The 26,679-nt window shown below is 34.8% G+C and overlaps 1 protein-coding gene across 3 annotated transcripts in view; it reads left to right on the top strand.

The window, feature by feature from the left end:
• The window catches only part of PTPN12 (protein tyrosine phosphatase non-receptor type 12), a 90,296-nt gene that overhangs the window by 50,983 nt on the left and 12,634 nt on the right, over positions 1-26,679 (top strand). For all 3 annotated transcript variants that reach the window (XM_032873278.1, XM_032873277.1, XM_032873279.1), the window contains 9 exons: positions 1,078-1,173; positions 2,009-2,047; positions 4,078-4,149; positions 8,510-8,569; positions 9,778-9,920; positions 13,369-13,435; positions 16,520-16,597; positions 16,736-16,834; positions 24,053-24,141. In XM_032873278.1, the coding sequence (XP_032729169.1) occupies positions 1,078-1,173; positions 2,009-2,047; positions 4,078-4,149; positions 8,510-8,569; positions 9,778-9,920; positions 13,369-13,435; positions 16,520-16,597; positions 16,736-16,834; positions 24,053-24,141 (743 nt within the window). The remainder of the gene's footprint in view (positions 1-1,077; positions 1,174-2,008; positions 2,048-4,077; positions 4,150-8,509; positions 8,570-9,777; positions 9,921-13,368; positions 13,436-16,519; positions 16,598-16,735; positions 16,835-24,052; positions 24,142-26,679) is intronic.

Here is a 26,679-nt window from a genome sequence, read left to right as displayed (position 1 = left end):
TGCCTGGGTGGCTCAGTCGTTAGGCCTCTGTCTTCAGCTCGGGTCATGATCCCAGGCCCTGGGATTGAGGCCTGCATCCGGCTTCCTGCTCAGTAGGAAGCCTGCTTCTCCCTCTCCCACTCCTCCTACTTGTGTTCCCTCTTGCTAGCTGTGTTTCTCTCTGTCAGATAAATAAATAAAATAAAATAAAAATATTCAGTTGACAGAAATATTATGAGTGGTACAAGTTACATGGTAAAATTAATATAACTCATGGCAACATTAAGCAGTCATGGTTTCATATAATCCCCCACCAACAAAATCAATTTAATTAAAATTATGACAAAACCCAAAACTAAGAATAAGAAGTTAAACAAAAACTAATATGTAGGTGGTTTGCTGTTTCAAATGTTGTCAATGTTGGTATTCTTTTTATAAGGACATTGTTAAAAGTTCTAGTTTTGTGGGGCACCTGGCTGGCTCAGTCAATGAAGGATGCAGCTCTTGATCTCAGGGTTGTAAGTTTGAGCTCCACATTGGGTATAAAGATTACTTAAATATAAAATCTTTAAAAACCAAAAAAAGCTCCAGTTTTTAATTCTACTTAGTAACACTGATCTATCATGTGATTTAATTATGTGCTAGTTTAGTATTTTAGTCTGCTGTCTTATTTGATATATTCCCAGGCTTGTTATTAGATATATATATATTAGACACTCCAAAAACCTTTTAAGTTGTGTAAATAATTGAAGGTAGCTATGGAATAATCTAGCTAAGAAAGAACTATTAGGTAGTTTTACTGTTATTTTTGGAATCAAAGCATGCTTTTTATGTTTCTGTCTAGTTAGCTTTGGTGACTAGGTATTGGGGCTTTTTTTTTTTCGAAGCCAGAGAAATAATAATTTGTAAATTAGCAGAAGGCAGTTCAATTATCAATTCTGTGTGCCATTTCGAATAAATACACAAAAATAGTATATTATTTGGAAATGCTTAAGGTGAAAAGAGGAGTATTACTAATAAAATTTGAAACCTTAAAATTAGGTAGGAAATACTTTTGGTAATTGTAATAAATATGAAATTTCCTTTTAACCATTTTAGGGTGTTTATGGGCCAAAAGCATATGTGGCAACCCAAGGACCTTTAGCAAATACAGTAATAGATTTTTGGAGAATGATATGGGAGTACAATGTCGTAGTAAGTAATTAACTTTTCATAATCTGTTTTGACAGTTATTACATGTCATGACATAAGATGTTTTACTAAATAAGGGGTGAGAAGACTTTTTAGCTATAACGATGTGTTAATTTATAACTTACGTTTACTAAAAAGACCGAAACTGAAGTCTAGGATGTTTCATTTGATTCTCACAAATTAGTTGAAATATTTTAAGGGGAGAATATGATAATACTTTAAATCTTTTCATCAGTCAGTAACTGTTAAGATATCTACCAAGTTAGATGGATACAGGGATAGCTATGTGATAGAAAAAGAGTGAAGTGTTAATGGTAGAATATAGATGGTAGCTATATAGAATTTACTCTTAAGACTATTTCAACTTTGCTATATGTTTGAAACATTACATTATAAAATGTTGGGATAAAGAAGCAAATCTAATAACCTTCTTGTTTAAAGATAGTATTAAATGTATTCAGCCTTAAGATAATTTTATTAAATGTATTTAAAATATTTCATAGTGCTATTTGGGTAAATATCCTAAAAGTGATATTTTAATGTAATTTCAAAAGTCAGAGGCCAGTCTATAAGGATCATAAAATTTAATTCAAATTAAATAATTATGATAATTGAAGCCAATTTAATTTGTTGCTATATAGTTATTCCTTGATTACAAGGTGTGATTTTGATCATTTCTTTAGTTCCTACTTTTAATATTAAAACTACTTTTTTTGACAGGCTAGGTATAATTACACTCAGTAAAAAGTAATTCTTAGAATTCGTATTTTATTTTAAAAGTAAAATTGTGTTTAATTGATACAGTCTTCATCTCATCCCATCTCTCATTTCTTTTTAGATCATTGTGATGGCCTGTCGAGAATTTGAGATGGGAAGGGTATGTATACCTATTAACACAAAATAATTGTGGAGGATCGTTTTTATCATTTCATTTCTAGGCATATATAGTTCTAGTCCTTTGTTATATTCTGAGCCCAAGTAGTTAAAGTAGATACTTCTTTTTTGTGTTCTGTTACTGGTTTTACTTGATAAAAGAAACATCATCATCTCTAAAAACTGCATAAGCTTTTTCTTTTAATATTTCATAGTTATGTTTTATGACACACTTAAAATAATAGATACTATATCATTAGTCTTTTGATGTTTAATGATTGTTGTAAGTAGAACACTATGGACTGAAGTAGAGAGGTATTTTAAAATAGGAATTAAATTGAGCAAATGAAAATGAGTTCAATAAAATAATTTTTGATTAATTATATCAGTTTATAGCTGGAATATTCTGATTTTTCTATCTGAGAGTACCATTACGTTTTTTTATTTGTTCATACAAAAACAAAATTTCTTAATCTGAGATTTTTATCATTGGTATTTTTATACTCTGTGCAAGTAAAATTAGTTTTAAAACCATTGTGATCTCCCGCAGCTTCAAGACCCAACTAAGTTTTTAATGTTGGAGGTGCTAATATATTTACAGAGAATAGATATTAAATAAAACAAGTGTGGTCTTCTATAAATGTGACACACACATCAGACTTAGAAACAAATTATGTGATGATTTCAATTTTTCTTATACTAATGTGGTAGATTAGTTAAAGTAAAGTTTTTTTAAATCTGTTTCACCCATCCCCTCAGCCACCTCCCCTCTGGCAAAAAAGTTGTAAAAATTCTTGTTAAATTTTTTCAGTAAAGGATATATTGCATAAAGCAAAGTAGTGCATCTTTTAGTTATGTGAGACATTGTAATATAAATCATTGGGAAACCTTATTTTAACTAATAATTTTTGTCATTCCTCATTAAATCCTTTACCAGTAAGAGAAGTATTACATTATATTGGATAGAAAATTAACAGTCTAAGATTAGAAAATACATAAGCCAGTAAATTAGGTTATCTGTTTTAAGAATTGACAGGATATACTTCAGTACCAGTATTATTAATTGTTTGTATTAGAAAATTTAAATTTCACTCTCCTACTGTTTTTTTAAGTTACTGTTAAGGTTTAGGATTCATTTCTCCTTTCATTCTGTTAATATTTGCCACTTGTATTTCAGTAGTAATACTTGATGAAAAAAGGTCATATTGAGTACAGAATTTTTGAAGCTAAAGATTTTGTGATCATAGTATTTTGTTAGTAGTAAATTGTCAGTGAATTAGGACCCACGAATTTATTTGATAAACTTGACTTTGATTTTGACCTAGAATAAGACCTAATGGAAAGAACATAAGTAATGAAATCAAATAAACCTACACTTTACTAGCATTTTCACCTTGGTGCTTTAGTTTCCTCATCTCTGAAATGACTGTGATAATATGATTATAGATTATTCAATGTATGATGTTTAGCACATAGTTTTTGGTGTCAATTGTTTATTAGTTTATACTTGGAATATAAATATCAACATATTCCTCACTTAGTTACAACTTGGGAAATTCTTCTTATAGCAAGTAGAGTGTTCTTTTCTACTATCCCACAGATTTTATACCTAATGGGAATTCAGCTAGATGTTATAGAGGTTGTCATTTTACAAGCATTAAAACTTGCCTTGCAACCTTTATACTAAACAGACTTCCTTATACCAGGCACTTTGTTTTTTTAAAGCAGTGTTTCTTTTCTAGAGGAGGATCTTTGGAATCTACTCTTGACCAAGCAGATAGCAGTGAACAGCTTAGACATTTATATTAATAAAGTTCTTATGAGTAATCTTGGAAAGCAAATAGTAGCTTACCTTTAAGAACAGTTGTGTAAGTCTAAGCTCTTCTAACACTTTGCCTACTAATGTCAGTTTTTCTGTTTTCTGGGAAGAGCAACAAGCTGAACACTAGGGCACAAAATATTTATAGAAGTTCAGGAAAAACTACCATATGGATTACTTACTGGCTTTTTTTTTTTGTTTTTTTTGTACAACAGAAAAAATGTGAACGCTATTGGCCTTTGTATGGAGAAGAACCTATAACGTTTGCACCATTTAAAATTTCTTGTGTAAGTACTTAGTTATGTATATATTATTCAGAAAATTGAGATGCTAGAGGCACCTGGGTGGCTCAGTGGGTTAAACCTCTGCCTTTGGCTCAGGTCATGGTCTCAGGGTCCTGGGATCAAGCCCCACATTGGGCTGTCTGCTGAGCAGGGAGCCTGCTTCCCCCTTTCTCTTTGCCTACTGCCCTGCCTACTTGTGCTCTCTCTGTCAAATAAACAAAATCTTTAAAAAAAAAAAAAAAAAAAAAAGAAAGAAAATTGGGATGCTAGACTGATAAATAATTCTAATATGGTATGAGGCCAGTTTTATATAAGCCAAGCATTCAGTATTTCCATGTACACTTAATTATAACAAATATATATTAATATATTAATAATAATGTTTGGTGTTGGCGGGTCTGGGTGGCTCAGTCAGTTAGTGGCCAACTCTTGATTTTGGCCCCGTGTCATAATTTCAGGATCTTGGGATTGAGCCCCAGGTCAAGCTTCATGCTGGGCAGGGAGTCTGCTTGAGAATTCTCTGTCTCCCTCTCCTGCCCCTCCTCCTGCTGTCTCTCTTAAATATATAAATCTTCAAAAAAATAACAGTGTTTGTTTTTATACTGCTTTTAAATGTAAAAGCTTTGAAAATGACTTCATAAATATGTAATTTCCTTTTACTTTATTGTGTTAATTTTCTGTTAGTCTTTGTCTATAAGTCGATAACAAATGTATATGTATATAAAGTGAAAATAGGGTAACCTAGCTATGCTTTGAGTGATCCACTTGGAAATTGGTATTAAAGTTGAGGTACCTGGCTGGCTCAATCAGTGAAGCATGTGACTCTTAATCTCAAGGTAACTGGCATAAAGTTTCAAGCTGAAATGGGAAAGACCTTTGATGACTGAAGTTTAGTGTATCATGTTAATCTTTCATGTTTGTTATGCTATCCAGAATTTTTGTAATTATATACAAAGATGGTTTTGAGAACTGCTGTCCTAGGAGTAAAGATTGCTCTTATATGGCAGATTATTAATTATGAAACTTAAAATATACACCTATTTAATAAGCTCTGGAAATGAGCTAAATTCAAGTTCTAAAACTAACACAGCTGAAAACTGAGAAAATGAATTAGAAAACAAAAATAATGAAGGAAAAACAAAAAAGAGAAACATAAGTGAGCTTTAGAATAGAACCAACAATTTGCTTTTAATATTATACCCAATGGCATCTTTCTTAATCACCTGAAAGAAATATGTTCTCTTGCTTACTCAAACTCAAAATTCATGACAACATAGATGAAAAATAAATAACTTCCCTGTATTTGGGTTTTCTAGAGAAATAGAACCATTAAGATAGGCATATATGTAAAGAGAAAAGATTTATCATAAGGAATTGGCTCACAGGATCATGGAGGCTGGTAAGTCCAACGTCCACAGGGTGGTTAACCAGACTGGAGACCCAGGAAAGTTGATGCTTTAGTTCCAGTCTGAAGACCAGTAACCCAAAACTGGGAGAGCTATTAGGGTAGTCGTTCTGGTCCAAAGGCAGGCAGGCTAGAGACCCAGAAAGACTGATACTCGTTTCCAGTTTAAGGACAGTCTGCTGTAGAAACGGAAGAGCCAGTGTTGCAAATGAAAGTAGTATACTGGAGAATTCTCTCATCTGGGCAAGACTGGTACTTTTATTCTGTTCAGGCCCTAACTGATTGGATGAAGGCCACCCCCACTATAGAGGCAGTCTGCTCTACTCAAAAGTCCACTGATTTAAATCTTAATCTCACCCAAAAACATATTCACAGGAACATGAAGAATTGCCTGGATTTAATAAGTAGCCAGTATTCTGAAGTCCTGGTTAGAATTAACTGTGGGTTAAACATAAAATTTTAAAAACCTATTGCATTTCCTCCTGTTAGTTGGAATGGATAAAAATAATACATACCACGTTGTGTATTTCTGTGAGGCAGCAACTCCTTCCTCAGCAATCCATAAAGTATTCTACAATGTCAAGTTCCTGGACAGTTCAGGAAACCTATTTTCTGTGCAATATAGTTGTATTGAACATTTGTAAGTTTAAATATAATAAAGTATCTACTAAATATTACATTTCAACTGAAAACAAATATTGCTTAACATTCAACAACTAAATGAGTTGAAATTTCTGAAGTGTTGGGGTTCAAGAATAGTAAACAACATTTAAAATAATGACTAGAGGAAAGAAAGAAATAGATTATCGTTTAGAAAAACTTGAATTGACTTTTTTGGGTGATTTCTTAAAAGATAATTTGAAAAGGCCCTATGAGAGGTTTGATTTGATTAGCAGTAGCTGCTTTTACTTACCAATATTGGGATTGAGCCATGCTAAAGAAGTAATTCTTAAATTCTTAAGTTCTAAATTCTTAAAGATTTCAAATGGAAGGTAATTTGTATGTCTTGTGGCTATTTCCAACAACTCAGGATTTGTTATCACTGATGTAAACAAAAATCAAGTGTATAGGGGCATCTGGATGGCTCAGTCGATTAAGTGTCTGACTCTCGATTTTAGCTCAGGTCATGGTCTCAGGGTTGTAGCAGTGAGCCCCAAGTTGGCCTCCCACACTCAGTGGGAGTCTTTTGGAATTCTCTCTTTCTCCTCTCCCTCTCCACCTGCGTACTCTCTCTCTCTCTCAAATAATCTAAAAAAAATTTTAGTTTTTTTAAAAATTTATTTATTTGACACAGAGAGAGAACACAAGTAGGCAGAGAGACAGGCAGAGGGAGAAGAGGAAGCAGGCTCCCCACTGAGCAGAAAGCCCAATGCGGGGCTCGATCCCAGGACCCTGAGATCATGACCTGACCTGAAGGCAGAGGCTTAACTCACTGAGCCACCCAGGTGCCCCCCCAAATTTAGTTTATAATTAGAAAGCAAGTTGGTGGTAATGACCATAATAAGTGACTTGACTACTTGACATTCAGTTTTTGAGACTGAGAAAAGACAGTATCAGAAGCTGTCTTGGTTTGGGGATGAGAAAGAGGGTAAAGTATTGATGGGAGAGGGAGGACTACCTAGGAGGAACTCAGTCACATGTTGCTGCATGTAACCACTTAGACCAGATGTTGACACATTATGCATAGGTCAGTCTAACCTGCTGCTTGTTTTGTAGATATTTAATAGAATACAACCATGTCCATTAATTTATATATTTGCTTATCACAATAGCAAAGTTTAGTAGACAAAGACTTTATGGTCCACATTGCCAAAAATATTTGCTATCTAGCCTTTCTTAGGAAGAAAAAGTTAAGTCTAGGGGCTCTTGGCTGGCTCAGTTGGTGGAGTGTGCAACTTTTGATTTTAGGATTGTAAATTCAAGCTCCACTTTGGGTGTAGAGATTACTTAAAAAATAATAATAAAATCAAATTAAAAAAAAAAAGAAAAATTTTGGAACCAATGTTTTCACCCGTACTCATTTTTTTTGTTGTTGAAAGTAAAAACATAAAATTCCTCTTAATGTTATTTGAAAAGTTCAAAATGAACTGCTGTGACTTAAAAAATTAAAGCAGGATTATTATTGAATATTCTTTTTATTAAAAAACACCATATCCTGTTCTTGACAGTCACTGCCGTAGATTATATGTGGTTTTGTATACAAAGCAGAAAGAATAGTTTCCTAAGGGACAGACATACAGTGGCTTTATTCTGATACTTTGACAAATGATAGTAAGAGACTTTTAAAGTGGTTATATTGTCATCAACCAAAATAGTAATTTGAAATTTTATGAGTGCATATTCTTCCTTCCCAAGTCTACATCCAGTGAACTGAGAGGTGAGTGTCAGGTAGGGTAAATCAAGCTTTAGGGAAAGATAAAAGAGTTGAAGGTCGTAGTGGGTACTGAACATTGTACGTTTTGTATTATTTCTGTTACATAATTCTGGGGATGGCTGTAATTTTGCAACCATGCATGACAGACTCCTGGTTAAGTAATTGGTTAACAGACACTTCTGGGTTTTTGTTTTTAAACTGTAAGTAGTACTTAGATAAACAACTTGGTGACTTTTATAATGGTTTTTGTTTGTTTTGGACAGAGAGAGCATGGGGTGGGAGGGGAGGGCAGGGGGAGAGAGAGAATCTTACACCCAGCTCTACACCCAGCCCGTAGTCTGTTGCAGGTCTTGATTTCACAATTCTTGAGATCATGACTTGAGCCAAAATCAAGTCTGATGCTTAACTGACCGAGCCATCCAGGTGCCCTAGAATGGTTGTTTTTGTAATGACCCAGGTATACCTGGAGTTTTAATGGTTAATTTTATATTGTGGGCTTTAAATACAAGGTTATTGTTTGTTTTGGTGTGTTTGTCTTTGTTTCATTGTTCTCACTGACTCACAAGTGTTTTCCTTTATTTTAGGAAGCTGAACAAGCAAGAACAGACTACTTCATTAGGACACTCTTACTTGAATTTCAAAATGTAAGTATTTTCCATTTAGAGATGGTTTCTAAGGATAGTTTTTAAAGAGAAGACAAAAATTGTATGCCATCTTATCTTGCATAGTTAAGGAAGTTTGTTAATTATTTCTCTTATGTAAGATAATAAAGAAGAAAATCAGAGTGTAACGTTTTATTATTTTTAGCTGTAAGCTTATCCAGTTAGATAAAGTAATATAAATTTTAACTTTTAAAACAATTTTCCTAAATTAAATTTACTATATTTGGAATATTTGGTTCTTTGCTGCAAATATTTTTCCTCTATTACAGTTAGCAGATTATAGCATTGTTTGCAAAATTATTACCCACTTTTGCTAGTTTACAACTTTTTTAAAAACAAACCACCATCAAAGCTAAGTTTTCATTTAGATATATATTGTTCTTACTTGAGGCCTTTGACTTTAGTGTGTCAGATCAATATAAAAATGTTAATTTTCTAGGAAGAAATCAAAGAAAATCTGATGGACATTAGTGAATGCTATTGGCTTCTCCCTCGATCTCTGTATTTTTATTTTAATTTTTGAAAGCATTATGAAAAATTAAACGTAGCGATCAAGTACATCAGTCTTCCTCAACTATTACATTTGTAAACAAACTTATACCTCCTACCTTCTGGTTTACAAGTAGACATGGTTCCAGCACTCCATACTTTGAGACATACGTTGATCTAAAATAAGGAAATGGATTGGGGTTAGACAAGTTAGTTTCTAATTTTCTTTTTCAGTTTAAACATTCTATTAGTCCTCTCATTACAATAGATTTAAATACACGTCTATATTGCTCAAACATTTACTGTGGATTACTTAATAACTCTGCATAGTGTAAGGGTTAAAGTGCATACTCTGGAGATGCCTGGGTTCAGATCCCATATTTGTCACTTGATGTGAAACATTAGGCAAGTTATTTAATCTTTCTGTCTTGATTTCCTTACCTATAAAATGTGGATAGTACTAACAGTGCCTTCCTCATACCATCATGTGGAGAATAAATAATTTTTATATGTGAAGCCCTTATATCAATACTTGATATATGAGAGTCAATAAATGTAGTTATCATTTCTTTTTTTAAAGCATTGTTAAATACCACATAAATATCTTATAAATGACAGTCAAGTGAGATGTGTGGCTTTTCTGTGTGCTTTAAAATGTGTAATATCTTTTTATAACTGCTGAATTTCTGTTATTCTTAAAGGAATCACGTAGGCTATATCAGTTTCATTATGTGAACTGGCCAGACCATGATGTTCCTACATCATTTGATTCTATTCTGGACATGATAAGCTTAATGAGGAAATACCAAGAACATGAAGATGTGCCTATTTGTATTCATTGCAGGTACAAAAGAATTTTCCAAATATTTAAATACTTTGAAATATGGGTCATGTTTGATATTTTAAAACCTAATTTTTAGGATTGCCAAGTGAGATAGGTCATTATATTGGTTTCCAAATAGTAAAACCTATCTGAATCCTGAGGCAGTTTTTCTTCTCTTAATTTTTAATTTACGTTATATTTCTTCTAAAAGACTTAGAAATATAGTACATATTTCATAAAACTGCTATCAGCTTCTTTAAGTGACTTGTGTCTGCATTCACATTTGCTATAAAGAGTGAATGAAATTTCTTAGAGTCAGAAATTAACTGGTTAAAGAGTTCAGAGATTTTTTAAATGGAGACAGAATACCAAAGATAGTTTTTCTTATCCAGTAGGTCGGATTGTAATGCTTATTAGTGAGTTGGAAAGGCTGCTTTTTATTTATGGGCCAAAAAGGTGACATGCTGATGGACAGGTGGGAATCAACTTGGTTAATTAAAAAATATTGTTCTATAGTTAATTCAGTGGTTAGTTGATGATTTAATTAAGTAGTTGACTGTTTGAAGAAGAGAAAAATCTAATTATAGAAATTGCTTTGACTTGACTTCTTCACAGATTTATCACAATCATTTTTTGTTCTGTGTTGCCCAGTGTACATAGTTCATAAATCCAATTCGATAGGAAGGTTTTCATTTAAAAAATGAAGTAGACCATTTAATATTTTTAAATAGCCCAAAATAGTATTTTAACTGTAGTGACTTAGAAAACACACATATAAAAGGAAGAAGTCACTCACAATTCCAGAAGAGGTGCTCATTGTTAAAATTTCAGTATATGTCCTTCAGTTTGTGTCCACACAGTGTATGTGTGCTTAGTATTTAAAGAATGTTTCCCCATGTAATATAATTGTGTACATTTTTTTTCTAAATCATGTAACTGTTCTTTCTGCAATGAATTATGACTACCCTGTATTTTATATTTAACTTTCATTCCTTGGCATTTACTACCCCTCCCCATCCTTATTCATCTATTTTATTTTAACTTTTTAAAACATTTATTTATTTTAAAAGATTTTATTTATTTATTTGTCAGAGAGAGTGAGAGTACACAAGCAGGCGGGGAGCAACAGGCAGAGGGAGAAGCAGACTCCCCACTGAGCAGGGAGCCTGATGTGGGGCTTGATTCCAGGACCCTGGGGTCATGACCTGAGCCAAAGGCAGATGCTTAACAGACTGAGCCACCCTGGCATCCCCTTTTTCATCTATTTTAAATAATAGTTTAAATGTCCAAGTGGCTGTTTTCATGGTACAATCTTTGAGCACATTTGTAATTACTTCATTGGGATAGATAAAAGCAAATGTAATTTCTAAGTAAAAGAACATGAACTTTTTCATGCTTTTAATACATATTTAAATTTTGTTACCCATAAAGCTAATGTTAATTATAATTAGTTTGTGGGGTGGCTGTGTTCCCGTACTCTCCCTGATACTGTTATCTTGTTTGATATAATGCCGGCATGACAGGCTACCCTTTTTTTTTTTTTTTTTAAAGATTTGATTTGTTTATGTAAGAGAGAGCATGAAGGCAGGGAGGGTCAGAAGGAGAAGCAGACTCCCTGCCAAGCAGGGAGCCCAATGACAGACTCGATCCCCGGACTCCAGGATCATGACCTACCTGAGCTGAAGGCAGTTGCTTAACCAACTGCTTTTTTTTTTTTTCTTGGTTGCTTATATTCTTTTGTCAATTGCTTGTTTGTATACTTTGCCAGTTATTTCATAGCAGGCATTTATCTCTTAACAATTATGTTATAAATTCTTCATTTATCTTTATATGTTGAGGTTGTTAACTTTTAGTCATGTTGTAAGTAACATGGTTTTTTTTTTTTAAGATTTTATTTATTTTTATTTGTCAGAGAGAGAGGAGCGAGAGCGAGCACAGGCAGACAGAGTGGCAGGGAGAGGCAGAGGGAGAAGCAGGCTCCCCGCCAAGCAAGGAGCCCAATGTGAGACTCCATCCTAGGACGCTGGGATCACGACCCGAGCTGAAGGCAGCTGCTTAACCAACTGAGCCACCCAGGCGTCCCAGTAGCATGGTTTTTAAGTGGTTTTTATTCTGCCAATCTTTTGCCACACATAAATTTTAAGTTGTTATGTAGTCAGAGTTGTGAATCTTCATTTATGAGTTCCATCCATTGAGATGCTTAGAGAGTCCTTCTGTAATAGTAATACATAAACTATCTTTTTAGCACTTCTATAGGTTTTTTTGTAAATGTATTTCTAATCCATCTGGAATTTTTTTATGATTAAGGTATGAGGTACGAATCCAGGTTTTGCTCTTATTAGGCTTACATTCCCTGTATCATTTATTGAATGGTCTAATCTTTACCCTTTCATGGGAGACTCCACCATTATGTAATACATACATATACTCAGATCTGTTTTTGAATTTTGGCAGTGTGTTTCATCAGTCTGGTTGTGTATATCTTTGTGTGACCTTAGTCACACTTTTAACCAACAGATTTTAAATATATGTCATTTAACCCCTAGTAACTCAATGCAGTATTCTAGAAATGTTTTGATGTGAAGAATTGATAAATGTATCAACAGTTAAAAATTAATATTATGGATTATTAAGAGCTTTTTAAAAATTATACTAAGTTGCTTATAGATTTATTTTATCAGGAAATCTTAGATGACATGTTTGACAAACTACTGATGTTTCTAAAGGTTCCAAAATATGCATTAAAATGCTACCCAACTTTTTTTCTATCTAAAAACTATTCTGGTGATGTCAGTAATGTCTTCAATTACTCAGAGTGATTCCCAATCCTGAGATTTATGTCTCTTATCTCCCTCTAGTTGAGAGCATTTGCTCTAATGTACCTTTGTCATGTTTAAAAAAAAAAACAAAAAACCCTGCAGAATTTCACTTTACCTTCTCTGGGTTCTATGAGTTCTTTAGGAGATGAGTGTGTCACTCATCTTTGTTCTTCTGCTGAAATCACTGCTAGTGTTCAAACTAATTTCTAGGGCTTTGGTATTCCTCATCTTTTCTGTACCTTTTGCAGATTGAAACGGTGTATTGTTTCCTCCTCTAAGGCACCAGAGCCATATTGGATGTAAAATAAATTTCTCTCTTCAAGTTATTATGTTGGCTAGACAGGATTTTCCGAGATAGAATTAGATTTCCAAATTAAAAGCTACTAGATATTCTGTGAATCACTTAGGTATTCTCCGAATGTTAGAAGTTCCCTAAATTAAATAAAAACAAGATGTAAATACTAATGTTTAAGATGTTTGCCATGCATATACTTTAAGTTATGATTTGTTTACTAAAATAGTAGAATATTGTCAGGTTTCTTAAATGATTTTTTTTTTTTGCCACTAAAAATTAACATGTTCATCCACATTTATTTTATAGTTATTTTATGACAAAAATCAAATTGTTCTTTCAAACTTTATATTTATAGTGCAGGCTGTGGAAGAACAGGTGCCATTTGTGCCATAGATTATACGTGGAATTTACTAAAAGCTGGGGTAAGAATAATTTTTATATAGCATTATATTCAATTGATCTGTTATTATTTTCCAACTTAAGGGTAAATTGTAGTAAATTATAGCATGTGTTTCATTATGTTACTTCTTTAGAAATAGCTTTACTATGTAAGAAAAAAGGTAATGGAACTGGAAAAGGTATAAATGATGTATATTACATTGAGATAATTTGTGAGGCAGAAAAGTAAACATGTTACCACCCCTTGTTCTATGTGAATTGATACCTACATTTAGAATGGAAACTCCGGGTTGACTTTTCCAAATACAGAATCCTCATTGTCTTTTATATTTATTCTAGGTGTAAGTATAATCAGTTCAATAAATATTTATGCCTAAATGGAAATATTATTTTATAGTGGTTAAGGATATTGAGTCTGGAGCCAAACTGCCCAGATTAAAATTCAGTCATTTATTGTCTATGGGATTTGGGTTCAGTTGCTTAATTTCATTGTGCCTCCGTTTTTTCAACTGAAAAATATTAATAACTTGTAAAAAATAAATTAACCTTTGTAAAGTTCCTAGAACTATGTGTGTCCTACAAATAGCAAGTGCTCAGTTCAATGTTAGTTTTCATTAAAACTGGTGTTAATTGTTGTTACTACCACTACTATTTTAAAGACGTTGTGTTCAATACTATGGAGGATATAGAGGTAAATGAAACATAGCCCTTATTACAGATTTGAAAAACATGAGGTTGTCTCATTGTATATAGATTTGCTTCTCTTGCTCGTTCTGTGGTATTCATTTTCAATGCACTATTTCTTACAGCTTTTTAAAAAATTATTTTTTTAAACAGTATGTCCAACATAGGCTTGAAGTCACAACCCCAAGATCAAGAGTCACATACTCTACTCACTGAGCCAGCCAGGCTTTGCCCCCTTTGTAGCTTTAAGGTGTGTTTCTGTGAATATGTCAATTTTTATTTTATATCAAATAGGATTAATAAAATATTTAGGGTTTTTTCTTTTTAACTTCTTTCCTCCCTCTATTCCTTCTTTTTTCCCCTGCCTTAACATTTTTCAGTGTTGCTAGGGAGTATTTATTTGACAGACAGAGATCACAAGCAGGCAGAGAGGCAGGCAGAGAGAGAGGAGGAAGTAGGCTCCCCACTGAGCAGAGAGCCCGATGCGGGGCTTGATCCCAGGACCCTGGGATCATGACCCAAGCCGAAGGCAGAGGCTTTAACCCACTGAGTCACCCAGGCGCCCCTCAAATGAAAATCTTTAATTGAACAAAATTTAACTAGGATTCTAACCTATTTTTAACATGAAAGTCAAAGATGAAAAATGGGATGGAAAGAGGCATTTAAATAAATGCCAGTAAGCAGAATAAACATCTGGTCATTCCAGGGACACCTGGGTGGCTTAGTGGGTTAAGCCTCTGCCTTCAGCTCTGGTCATGATCTCAGGGTCCTGGGATCGAGCCCCACATCCGGCTCTCTGCTCTGCAGGGAGCCTGCTTCCCCCTCTGTCTCTGCCTGCCTCTCTGCCTACTTGTGATCTCTCTCTCTGTCAAATAAATAAATAAAATCTTTAAAAAAAAAATCTGGTCATTCCAGAAGTTATGTATTTTGAACATAGTCCTCATTTGATTGTGTTTGGCTTAAATATATATAATCTTATGTTTTAGGTTAAGACTTGATGTCAAAAAAAATTTTTTTTAGGATTTTATTTATTCATAAGAGAGAGAGTGCATGCAGAAGCAGGGGGAAGGGGCAGAGGAGAAGGAGAAGCAGACTCTGCTGATTAGGGAGCCTGATGACAGACTAGATCCAAGGACCCTGGATCATGACCTTAGCCGAAGGCACGACGCTTAACTGACTGAGCCACCCAGGCACCCTTTAAAAATCTTTTGAAGTATATAAAGACTCTCAAAGGGGCGCCTGGGTGGCTCAGTGGGTTAAGCCTCTGCCTTCGGCTCAGGTCATGATCTCAGGGTCCTGGGATCGAGCCCCGCGTCGGGCTCTCTGCTCAGCAGGGAGCCTGCTTTCCCCTCTCTCTCTGCCTGCCTCTCTGCCTACTTGTGATCTCTGTCTGTCAAATAAATAAATAAAATCTTTAAAAAAAAAAAAAAGACTCTCAAATAATAAGCCTGGGAACCTTTTTTTTTTTTTCTTTTAAGATTTTATTTATTTATTTGACACAGAGAGATCATTAGTAGGCAAAGAGGCTGGCAGAGAGAAACGGGGAAGTGGGGCTTCATCCCAGGACCCTAGAATCTGACCTGAGCCAAAAGCAGAAGCTTAACTCGCTGAGCCACCCAGGCGCTCAACCTGGGAACCTTTTTAACTCTTCATCTTTATCACTCCAAAATATTCTTGTTGATCACCAAGTTCTAATTGTTCTGCCTCAGAACAAATCTGTTTGTATCTTTCTTTTTTTAGATTCCTTCAGTAAACTTCTGCCAGTTTCTCCCCTTCAGACTCTTATCTTCCCTGCTGCAAAGCAGACTGAATGTCAAATCTGCTCATGTCAGTGTTACCTACTGTAGTAGTTCTGATTCCAGATGTACCAAAGAATTGTTGGGGATGTTTCACAGTCTCCAGAGATATAGCTGAGGGATCTGTATTTTACCAACTTTCTTAGCTGGTCCTTACATAGCCAGCCCAGAAAACAGTCGCCTGTGGAATGAGTTCAAGCTCTATTATGTTTACAGTCTGATTCCAGGTAGCCTTGTCTTCTTTCCTCCTTAAATACCTCTCCTTTCAGTTTTAGGCCATATCCACATCAAGTTTCTCAATTCCCCAAACCGATTATACATTTAATCTGCCGTGCTTAGGTGTATTTCCTTAACTTTTTACTCCACACACCAATCAGTGGTAGTCAGTGTTTTTATTCCCACTCCACTGCAGTTATACTGTGGCTGGGTATTTACTTGTTCACTACCTCACTAGCTTGACGACTTAGGGTCCAGATTAACTTTCTGTCTATAATGCCAACAACAGTGTCTGATGGATGGTAGGTCGTGCTCAGTAAATGTTTTCAGTCATCCAGCATGTATAGAAGGTCTGTTTGAAACGTTAAAGGTCTATATGAAAGAGTTGATGTATTAAATTCTTTGTTTTAGAAAATACCAGAGGAATTTAATGTATTTAACTTAATACAAGAAATGAGAACACAAAGGCATTCTGCAGTGCAAACTAAGGTACCGTTTTTTGTTTCACTTTATAGACTGTATTTTTTTTTTAATGCCTTCTTAGTTTGTTTTTTGTTTTTGTTTTTTTTTTTCCCAAATGTCTTTCCCTTGTTTATTTTCCCGTTTATCATGTCATCTCCCTAATAGGAGCAGTATGAGCTTGTTCATAGAGCTATCGCCCAACTGTTTGAAAAACAGCTACAACTATATGAAATTCATGGAGCGCAGAAACTTGCCGAAGGAGTGGTAGGTGTTCTTGGCCTATTAATTTTAGAAAACTTCTTTCTTTCTTTGTTTTCTTACTTTCTTTCTTTCCTTCTAGAAAACCAACCTTTCTTTCTTTTCCTTCCTTCCTTCCTTCCTTTTTTCTTTTAATTTTTTTAGGTAATCTCTACACCCACTGTGGGGCTCAAACTTGACCCCAGGATCAAGAGTCCTATGCTCTATGACTGAGCCAGCCAGGCACCCTGAAAACTTTTTTTTACCAAGATGTAATATTTAGCTTTTTAACAGTCATCTATGTTTTACCTGACATGAGTATATCTGTGACAGTTATTTTTATTTGACCTTGATTTTATTAACTCCTTTCCTTCTTCCTGTTTGCATCTCTCAATTGTCATGAATATTTAATGACTCCAGTACAAGTTAAATAATATTCAAAATAGAATATAGTTAGGAAGATAGGTCTTATGTCAAAAATCTTTACTGTTTCACATATAAATTACTTTTAACAAAATTAACTGCAGTGTTTTCTCTTTTCTTCTACCCCCCCAACCTAAGTAATTTTAAGTTGATTCTACATGAATTAAATTGTATTCTTGGTCATGGTGATAAAAAGTGTTGTAGTTAATTTTGTACAGACTTTTTAATTAAGCAGAATTACAGCCTACAGCGAAGTCCCTTTTTGGCATGTGTTTAGATCAGTGTCATTTTAGCCTTAAAAGATCTTATTGGACTTTCAGACATTTTGACCTGACAAAAATAGTTTGTTCTCATAGTGTTCTCATGTCTGCCTCTTTTTTCTAACTAGTTCTTTTATTTGCTGTCTTTCTGTAATCATCTTGTCCTTGAAAGTATTGAGTTATTTTTTTGATAAAATTTCTTTATGTTTTTATCCCTGAACCTGATAGCCATCACATGATAAATCAACTTAGTCTCAATAACTGAAGTAAAATGAGGAAATGAGTTGCAAAATTTATAACCTTTGTTTCCTTTTTCTTCTTCACATTGTTTTTGGCATTTTCCCAGACTATTTGTTTGAAATTTCTTGGTTTTATAAATGAGAGACTTGTTACCAAATGCTGATCTCAGTGTCTTAATCTAATATTGATCCATGAGTTTTAGGGACTGTGTATTTCCTTTATTAGCCAAGTGATAATTATAGATTATTTTATAACTGGAAGTTTGTGTCCTTTGACCTCTTTTACCCATTTTACCCACCTCCCCCCTCTGGCAAGCGCCAATCTGTTCTTTATATCTCTGAGTTCAGTTTTTTGTTTGTTTGTTCTTAGATTCTACAGATAGGTGAGATCATATGGTATTTGTCTTTCTCTGTTTGACTTCTTTCACTTAGTATAATGCTCTCAAGGTCCATCCGTGTTGCTGGAAATGCCAAGAATTCTTTCTTTTTTATGACTGAATGATATTCCATTGTGTGTATATGTCACATTTTCTTTATCCATTCTTTGATAAATGGACATTTGGGTTGCTTTTATGTCTTGGCTCTTGTAACTAGGCTACAGTGAGCATGGTGGTACATGTGTCTTTTTGTTTTCTCTTCCTTCGGATAAATACCCAGAAATGGGATTATTGGATCATATGATAGTTTTTTTTTTTTTTTAATTTTTTGAGGAACCTCCACATTGTTTCCATATAGCTGCACCAGTTTACATCCCTACCAACAGTGCATGAGGTTTTCCTTATCTCCACATCCTCTCCAACACTTGTTATTTCTTGTCTTTTTGATGCTAGCCATTCTAACAGGTATCAGGTCTCATCGTGGTTCTGATTTGTATTTCCCTAATGATTAGTGATGTTGAACATATTTTCATATATTCCCGTTGACCATCTGTATGTCCTCTTTGAAGAAATGTCTATTCAAGTCTTCTGCCCATTTTTAATCAATTTGTTTGTTGGGTTTTTTTGCTATTCAGTTCTCTTATTTCATAGGTTGCCTTTTCATTTTTTTGATAGTTTCCTTTGCTCTGTAGAAGCTTTTTAGTTTGATGTAGTCCCACTTGTTTATTTTTGCTTTTGTTGTCTTTACTTGAAAATAATTTTAATGCAGTTTTTAGTACCTTCAAAGCTTTTAAGTGTATTTAAGTAATCTCCAGAAAATGATATGTGATAAATATTGCATTGCTCTTTCATCTTTGTTTTCTCATTATCTGATTGTTTTTAGGTTTTATTCCATAAATTAAACTTCCATTAGTCTGAATTTCACACTAGGATTATAATTTTGTTATAGAATGTTTCTGTCTGATATGTCAGAGGTTAACAGATAAGGAATAGAAGAAAGATGGTACGCATGTTATGGGATGAGATGAAATACCACCTAATGGCAGATTAATGGTTATTTCAAGCCTACTTTCTTATCTCTGCCTGGTACATAGGAGACACCCACTAAATGTTTGCTAACTGAATTTAAAATGTTAGATTATGTCCTTGCATTTTAAAGCTGAAATGGTGACTGCTGGATTACCTCTGGGTGAGAAGGGTATTTCTGTTTTGTAAAAAGGAAAAACAGTTTTCCAAGGAATCCCTTCTGAGAAAACTGTATTTGGTAAGAATAAATATATTGCCATATTACCAAAGGTTGTATACTGTAGTGTCTGACACTATGTAACTATATAACTCAGTGGATGAATGGATTTGAAAAGGGGAAGGACAACAGAATAGAAGAAAAGATAGCTTTATCGTTCTAGGTAATTTTTTGATAGTGTCCTCTTAAGAAATCTTGCTTTCTAGGTATTTCTGAATCTAGTTGACTCTTTTTATAGCAGGTTTATATGTGGCTGGAGACCATAAATCCCAGTCAGAAAAAAATTGGAATCTAAAATTTGGAGAAAATCATCTTAGAACTATGTGGTTGAGTAAAATGATTAGAAATATCTTACTTAACGTTTCTGAACCTATGCTGTGAGAAACAGTTATAAATATATTTATTATTTCTCTGATTTAAAGGTAAAGTTTAAAAAAAAACCAGAAAAACAAAAACCTCTTAAAATGTATGTTCCAGAATTATTTTCATAGAAATTTTGGTTGGAATGCTGACCAACAATATAAGACTCTGTAATAGATGATATTTGTTAGAGGTATTTACAACCAAGATGACTTTCCAGAGTAGGGGATCTAAAAAAGTTTATTCTGGAATTGAGTAGCCTATTGATCTGGGATTTAGAAACACTTCAGTAAGCAAATATCTTTAAGATGTACATGCATGCCTTTTTATCTCTTATATAAAAGACCAGTTATCAATACCAGGATTTTCAATTCTAGAATGATGGAGTAATAGCAACAATAGTTTGTGTTATCATCCTTCTGTTGTTATTGTATATTTTATTTATTTTTTTTAAGATTACTTATTTATTTATTTGACAGAGATCACAAGTAGACAGAGAGGCAGGCAGAGAGCGGGGGCGGGGGGGAAAGCAGGCTCCCCGCTGAGTAGGGAGCCCAATGCAGTGCTCGATTCGAGGACCCCGGGATCATGATCTGAGCCGAAGGCAGAGGCTTTAACCCACTGAGCCACCCAGGCGCCCCTGTACATTTTAGATGTGATACTGAATTCTGAGTATTTTTTCCTAAAATATAATGTCCTTTGTTTTTAAAGCACTTTGGTTTAATATTTTTTAAAAATATTTTATTTTTTTATTTGACAGAGAGAGCATAAGTAGGCAGAGAGACAGGCGGGTTGGGGTGGGGGAAGCAGGTTCCCTGCTGAGCAGAGAACCCGACACAGGGTTCGATCCCAGGACCCTGAGATCATGACCTGAGCTGAAAGCAGAGGGTTAACCCACTGAGCCACACAGGCGCCCCACTTTGGTTTAATATTTATTTTGTTTTGCAGTTGATAATATATCTTTAAGTATTTGATAATTAGGTTCTGATCTTTTTTTGTAGCCTCTGATATGGCTGTTACATAGTAAATATTAAGACACAAAATTAGTGAAATGAGTGAAGGTGGTCAGAGGTAAAAAAAAATAACTCTAGTAAGCTCTTCTTGAAACAAAAGAATATACTAGAACCTAATTTCAGTAGATTATTTAATTGCTAAAATTCCTTTCACCTTCAAAAGTTGGTGATTGTTTCAGTTGGTAATAAAAGCCCCTTAAGAGAGCTGTATACATTAGGACAAATGAGAGGACAAAAGCTATAGTTAATAGTGTCAGGAGATATGAATAGAGCAAACATTACTATAGGAAAAATAAGGAATCTAAGAAGAACATTGTCCTATTTTGAAGTCCAATAGCCAGGGGGATTTGTTCATGCTGTGCAGGCAATGGTTCTCTGAACTGCATTTCTATTCTACCACATTGATTTCTTTCATCACATGAAATTCAGCATGTTCAAAAGTCTTACCTCCCCCCAGAGTTTGTTTTCCTCTTTTGGCCCTTTCTGTTAATGGTTCCACTGTTCTCTCATTTATCCAAAATGAAGAATCCTTCATGAGGCCTTCTTTTCTTTGTCATATTTGTTTGAAAATGCCCTTAATTTATCTTCTTACTCCCTTCCCACCTGTTCCCTTCCATATTCTGTTCCTTTCTTCTTTCTTCTCAATATCTTATCTATTTCTCTCTTGTTTATTTTTAATATATTATTTAGTTATTTGAGAGAGAGTGAGCAGGAGCAGCAGGGGGGGTCAGAGGGAGAAGCAGACTCCCCACTGCGCAGGAAGCCCAATTTGGGGCTTGATCCCAAGACCCTGGGATCATGACCTGAGCCGATGGCGGATGGCCAACCCACTGAGCCACCCAGGCGCCCCTCTTACCTGTCTCTTAATGTCATTCTACATGCTGCCTTAATACTCTCAACTTATTAATATTTTTCAGCTATATCCTTTTTTTTTTCAGCTATATTCTTAATATTCTCACCTTTAAACAACATCTCCGCTTTCACTACTTTATGATTTTATGATTACCCCTTTACTTCCTAATTTGGTAATATTACTAGACTATACATCTTGGAGTTAAGTACTAGGTACTTTACATTTTTTGTATCCTCTCTAGTGATTACTGTTTAGTGCATGTCTCATATTGATCCACATTGCCTTACCTACTATTCCAGAATCCAAAATGCTCTGAAAACCTAAAGTTGTAGGGAGGAGGGGTGAGAGAAGAAAAGGGGGAAAAGAGAGGTGAGAATGTTGGTTTGGTATTCTACTCATTTGACAGGAAAACCTGACTTGACTTGAGGCTGTTCATATTGTACTATAAAAAATCGGTGTGTTTTACAGATTAGAAGCAATTTCATATGGTTAACCTTTATTTAACCTACTTAATGTGAATGTGTACAGATTTTGATACAAAAATATTAACTGTTATGGGACTGTGTAAGCAAATGAATTATCTTTATGATGCAAAGAATGTCTAAATTCTGGTGATGTTTGAGGATCTAAGTTTGGCATTCTAAAGACCTGATTTACCTGAGGCAATACCAATTTATATTTATCTAGGTGTAATAATAATTAATGCTCCCACTTCCGTTCTCAAAGAGCCCTGATTCAGACAATAGATTACCTGGTACCCTACCTTAGCAGATATCCCTACAACAGATGCCTTTGTTATGGCTAGGTGGCTTTAATTAAGAGTGAAAATATCCATTCCATGTTATTGTTTTCGTCAGAGTAAGATACATATTAAGATGCATAAATCTCTTCTAATACATCTGATTATGTATCAGGAGACGGGGTGCACTGAAAATTGTGGAAAAGCTGAGATCTCTGTTTTCCTTAGTTGGGCATACTTAGTTAAAAAAAAAGTCACTGGCAAGAAATAGTTACAAAGGCAGAGAAAGTGCTACGATGGACATAGTAAGAGTGTCTTTTGATGTAAAAAAAAAAAAAGCAACTACAGTTTGAGAGTTCTTTAATCATAGTGTGTGTAAAGATACCTTTTTTTCTTTAAAATTAATCTGAGATGTTGGCAAGGGTAAAAATCATTGTCTTCTGGCCTGTTAACATATCCTAGCCAGATAAAACTGAGTTACTTCCTTGAGGGTGAAACTAATTCAAGGCAGTGTTTTATGTATTAATTTCACAACTCTTCTATTCACAGTCCTAAACACAACCTAAGATTCTTTAAACTGTATTGACTCTGGAACATCCATGTTAAGGAATATTACTGGTCCTCGAGACCAGCAAGAACAAGGAAATCCCTGAATTGGGCTCTCGCTGTCTTTTTGGGGTTTATTTGGTTAGGGAGTGATACAAGGACTATATATGCTAATGGAGCAGGGCACTCTGTGGTGATAAAGGGTAGGGCAAAGAGTGATTGAAATGTGATCTGGGCCTGCTTAAAAGTACTAGATAGCAAGAGGAATCCCAAAAAATTAGGAAAAGTAAAAGATAGAAGCCTTATTTTGTTGGCTTTATCCCCCCCCCACCTCTGTACATGTTAAGATTATACTGGTAGTGATGCCTGAAAAAGGTGGTATCTTTTTTTATCTTTATATTCTTGGAAATCTGTTCTTTTATAGTAGTATTTGAAATGTGTTGAAAAGCCATGGTACACAATTAAGTTTTCGGTAGCTGGAGATAGACTAGGTTTGTTTTAAGTTTATTTATTTATTTTTTAGTGATCTCTATCTAGTGTGGGGCTCAAACTCATGACCCCAAGATCAGGAGTCACATGCTCTTTTGATTGAGCCAGCTAGGAGTCCCAGACTGGTTTTTGTTTTGTTTCGTTTTTAATCATTTAATTTTATTTATTTATATATTTCTAAAGATACATGTTTTTTTTATTAACATATAATGTATTATTTGCCCCAGGGGTACAGGTCTGTGAATCGTCAGGCTTATGTACTTCACAGCACTCACCGTAGCACAGCCTCCCCAAATGTCCGTAACCCCACCACCCTCTCCATACCACATCCCTCCACACACACCCCCGCAACCCTCAGTTTGTTTTGTTGACATTAAGAGTCTCTTATGGTTTGTCTACCTCCCGATCCCATCTTGTTTCATTTTTTCCTTCCCTACCCCCAAACCCTCCACTTTGCCTTTCAAATTCCTCTATCAGGGAGATCATATGATAATTGCCAGACTGTTCTTTGATATTAATCTCTCTCATTGACGTTTGGCCCTTATTTAATCTAAAATATAGAGAATATAAAACTCATTTTGTTGTTTGGGGAAATTGGCATTATTTTAAAAATTGAAAAGCCTAGAGGCAGTTTATGTGAGACATGAGAAAGGAGAATTACTTTTCTTCTAACTTTAATGAAGCATTTTTCCTCCCCTCTCAGGAGAATGAAATTAATACTGAAAATATGGTCAGCTCCATAGATCCTGACAAACAAGATTCTCCTCCTCCAAAACCACCAAGGACCCGCAGGTATTGTACGTCACATTTTCTTTGAAAGGATATTTTTATTTTACCCACTATTAATTAAATTCTGGTTATTTCCAAGTTATTTTTATAACTTTTATCATTCTTTTGTCTTGGGTTTGGCATGTACATGGCAACTGATTTGTTACTGGTGTACTAAAAATTCTGTAGCACTTTGGGTAAAATCTCAGTAGTACCCTGTACCAGGGTAGTGAACATAACTGTGAATTGAAAGTAGCTCATATTTTGGTATGTAGTACAATTAAATTTTTAAATACTCTATAAAGATTTCAGTTTTTGCATAATGACTAAAAAAGTAATATTGTCAAAAATTATATGCGCATTAAAGAAATTATTAATATTACTAGCAAAGATGAGTTTATTTCTCTCAGCATTTTATTACTTTCATACCAAACTCATTTGTAATAAAGTCAAGATATATTCTTGTATTCCTTTTTATTTCTTTTTTCTTTTAGGGTAGCTGCTAAGTCAGTTACATGGTAGTATAGAAAGAATATAGGTAAAATCAGAAAGCTTTAGTTTCAAGTCCTTTTCACCCGTTTACCACCTTTGAATTTGTGATTAAGTTACTTAACTTCCTTGATCCTGGGTTGGTTTTGGTTTTTTTTAAAGTATTGTCCTAAGGATGAAATGAGATAAACTATGTGAAAATGCTACATATGAGACTTGGCACATATTAGATTTCCATTACATATTAGTTTTCCCATGATAGTGTAGAATTAAAATGGTGTTAATTGAATTACTTTTTAATTTTTTTATTAACATATAATTTATGTTGCCCCAGGGGTACAGGTCTGTGAATCGCCAGGTTTACACACTTCACAGCACTCACCATAGCACATACCCTCCCCAATGTCCATAACCCCACCACCCTCTCCCTTCCCCCCTCCGTCACCCTCCGTTTGTTTTGTGACAGTAGTCTCAGTTTGTCTCTCTCCTGATCCCATCTTGTTTCATTTATTCCTTTCCTACCCCCCCAAGCTCCCCACATTGCCTCTTAAATTCCTCATAATCAGGGAGATCATATGATAATTGTCTTTCTCTGATTGACTTACTTCACTAAGCATAATACCCGCTAGCTCCACCACGTTGTCACAAATGGCAAGATTTCATTTCTTTTGATGGCTGCATAGTACTCCATTTTACATATTCACACACACACCACTTCTTCTTTATCCATTCATCTGTTGATGGACATCCAGGTTCTTTCCATAGTTTGGCTATTGTAGACATTGCTGCTATAAACATTTGGGTGCACGTGCCCCTTCGGATCACTACATTTGTATCTTTAGGGTAAATATCCAGTAGTGCAATTGCTGGGTCGTAAGGTAGCTCTATTTTCAGCTTGTTGAGGAACCTCCATGCTGTTTTCCAGAGTGGTTGCATCAGCTTGCATAATTGAATTACTTTTAAAAGGAGGCACAGTAGAAGATCTGTAATAATAAACTATTAGAATGGCTTATCCAGGGTCTTGTTTTAAGCAAAGATCTGCCCAAATGGATTGGCCATCCCTCAAAGTAGGACTTCTTTTATATAGGATTCAACAATTTTTTTCCTCCTTAAAAGTTTGCTAGATATTGGGGTACCTGGTTGGCTCAGTCGGTTAAGTATGTGCCTTCGGCTCAGGTCATGATCTTGGAGTCTGAGGATCGAACCCCATGTCCTGCTCCCTGCTCAGCGGGGAGTCTGCTTCTCCCTCTGCTCCTCCCCCTGCTCCTCTCTCTCTTTCTCACTCAGTCTCTCAAATAAATAAATAAAATCTTAAAAAAAAATGTGAGTGTTGGACACTATAGCGGACAATCCATATGTTGCATATATTTTTTGTGGCTGGGCTTAGAATAAGTGCTATTTAAGTGTTTTAAGTCTTGTTGTAACCTTACATCAAGGAAGGATGAGGAAAAAAAGTTTGTTAGTTTAATTACCAATCACATTTGAGTAGCCACAAAAACCCACAAAGGGACACAAGGAAACTTGGGGGTGATAGATATATGTTTATTACCTTGATTGTGGTGATAGTATCATGGGTATATGCACATGTCCAAACTCATCAGATTTATACATAAAACGTATTGGTTTTTGTGTATCAACTATACCTAAGTAAAGCTATTTTTTAAAATGTGAATTATCAACATATCCTACACAGACTGCTTCCAAAAAGCACTTAGAATATTCTTGGTTAAGGGGTACCTGAGTGGCTCAGTCAGTTGAACATCTGACTCTTGATTTCATCTCAGGTCATGGTCTCATGAGTTGTGGGATCAAGTCATGTGTCTGGCTGCAAACTCAGCAGGAGTCAGCTTGAGATTCTCTCTTTCCCTCTCCCTCTGGCCCTCCTCACCCACATGCATACATGTGTGTACACACTCTCTCAAATAAATCTTAAGAAAAAGATTTGTGGTTAAATAAGCCTACTTGAACACATTTAACTCTGGTCCCTCCATGAACTTCCTAAAATTATAGTGAAGGGATATAAAAATGTATAGAGATTAAAAAACAAAATTGGAGAGGGGTGGCATCAGATAC

Source organism: Lontra canadensis, unplaced genomic scaffold, assembly GCF_010015895.1.
Source record: "Lontra canadensis isolate GAN:19392208 unplaced genomic scaffold, GSC_riverotter_1.0 scaffold48, whole genome shotgun sequence".
NCBI lineage: Eukaryota > Metazoa > Chordata > Mammalia > Carnivora > Mustelidae > Lontra > Lontra canadensis.
This window is presented reverse-complemented; position numbering and strand designations above follow the sequence as displayed.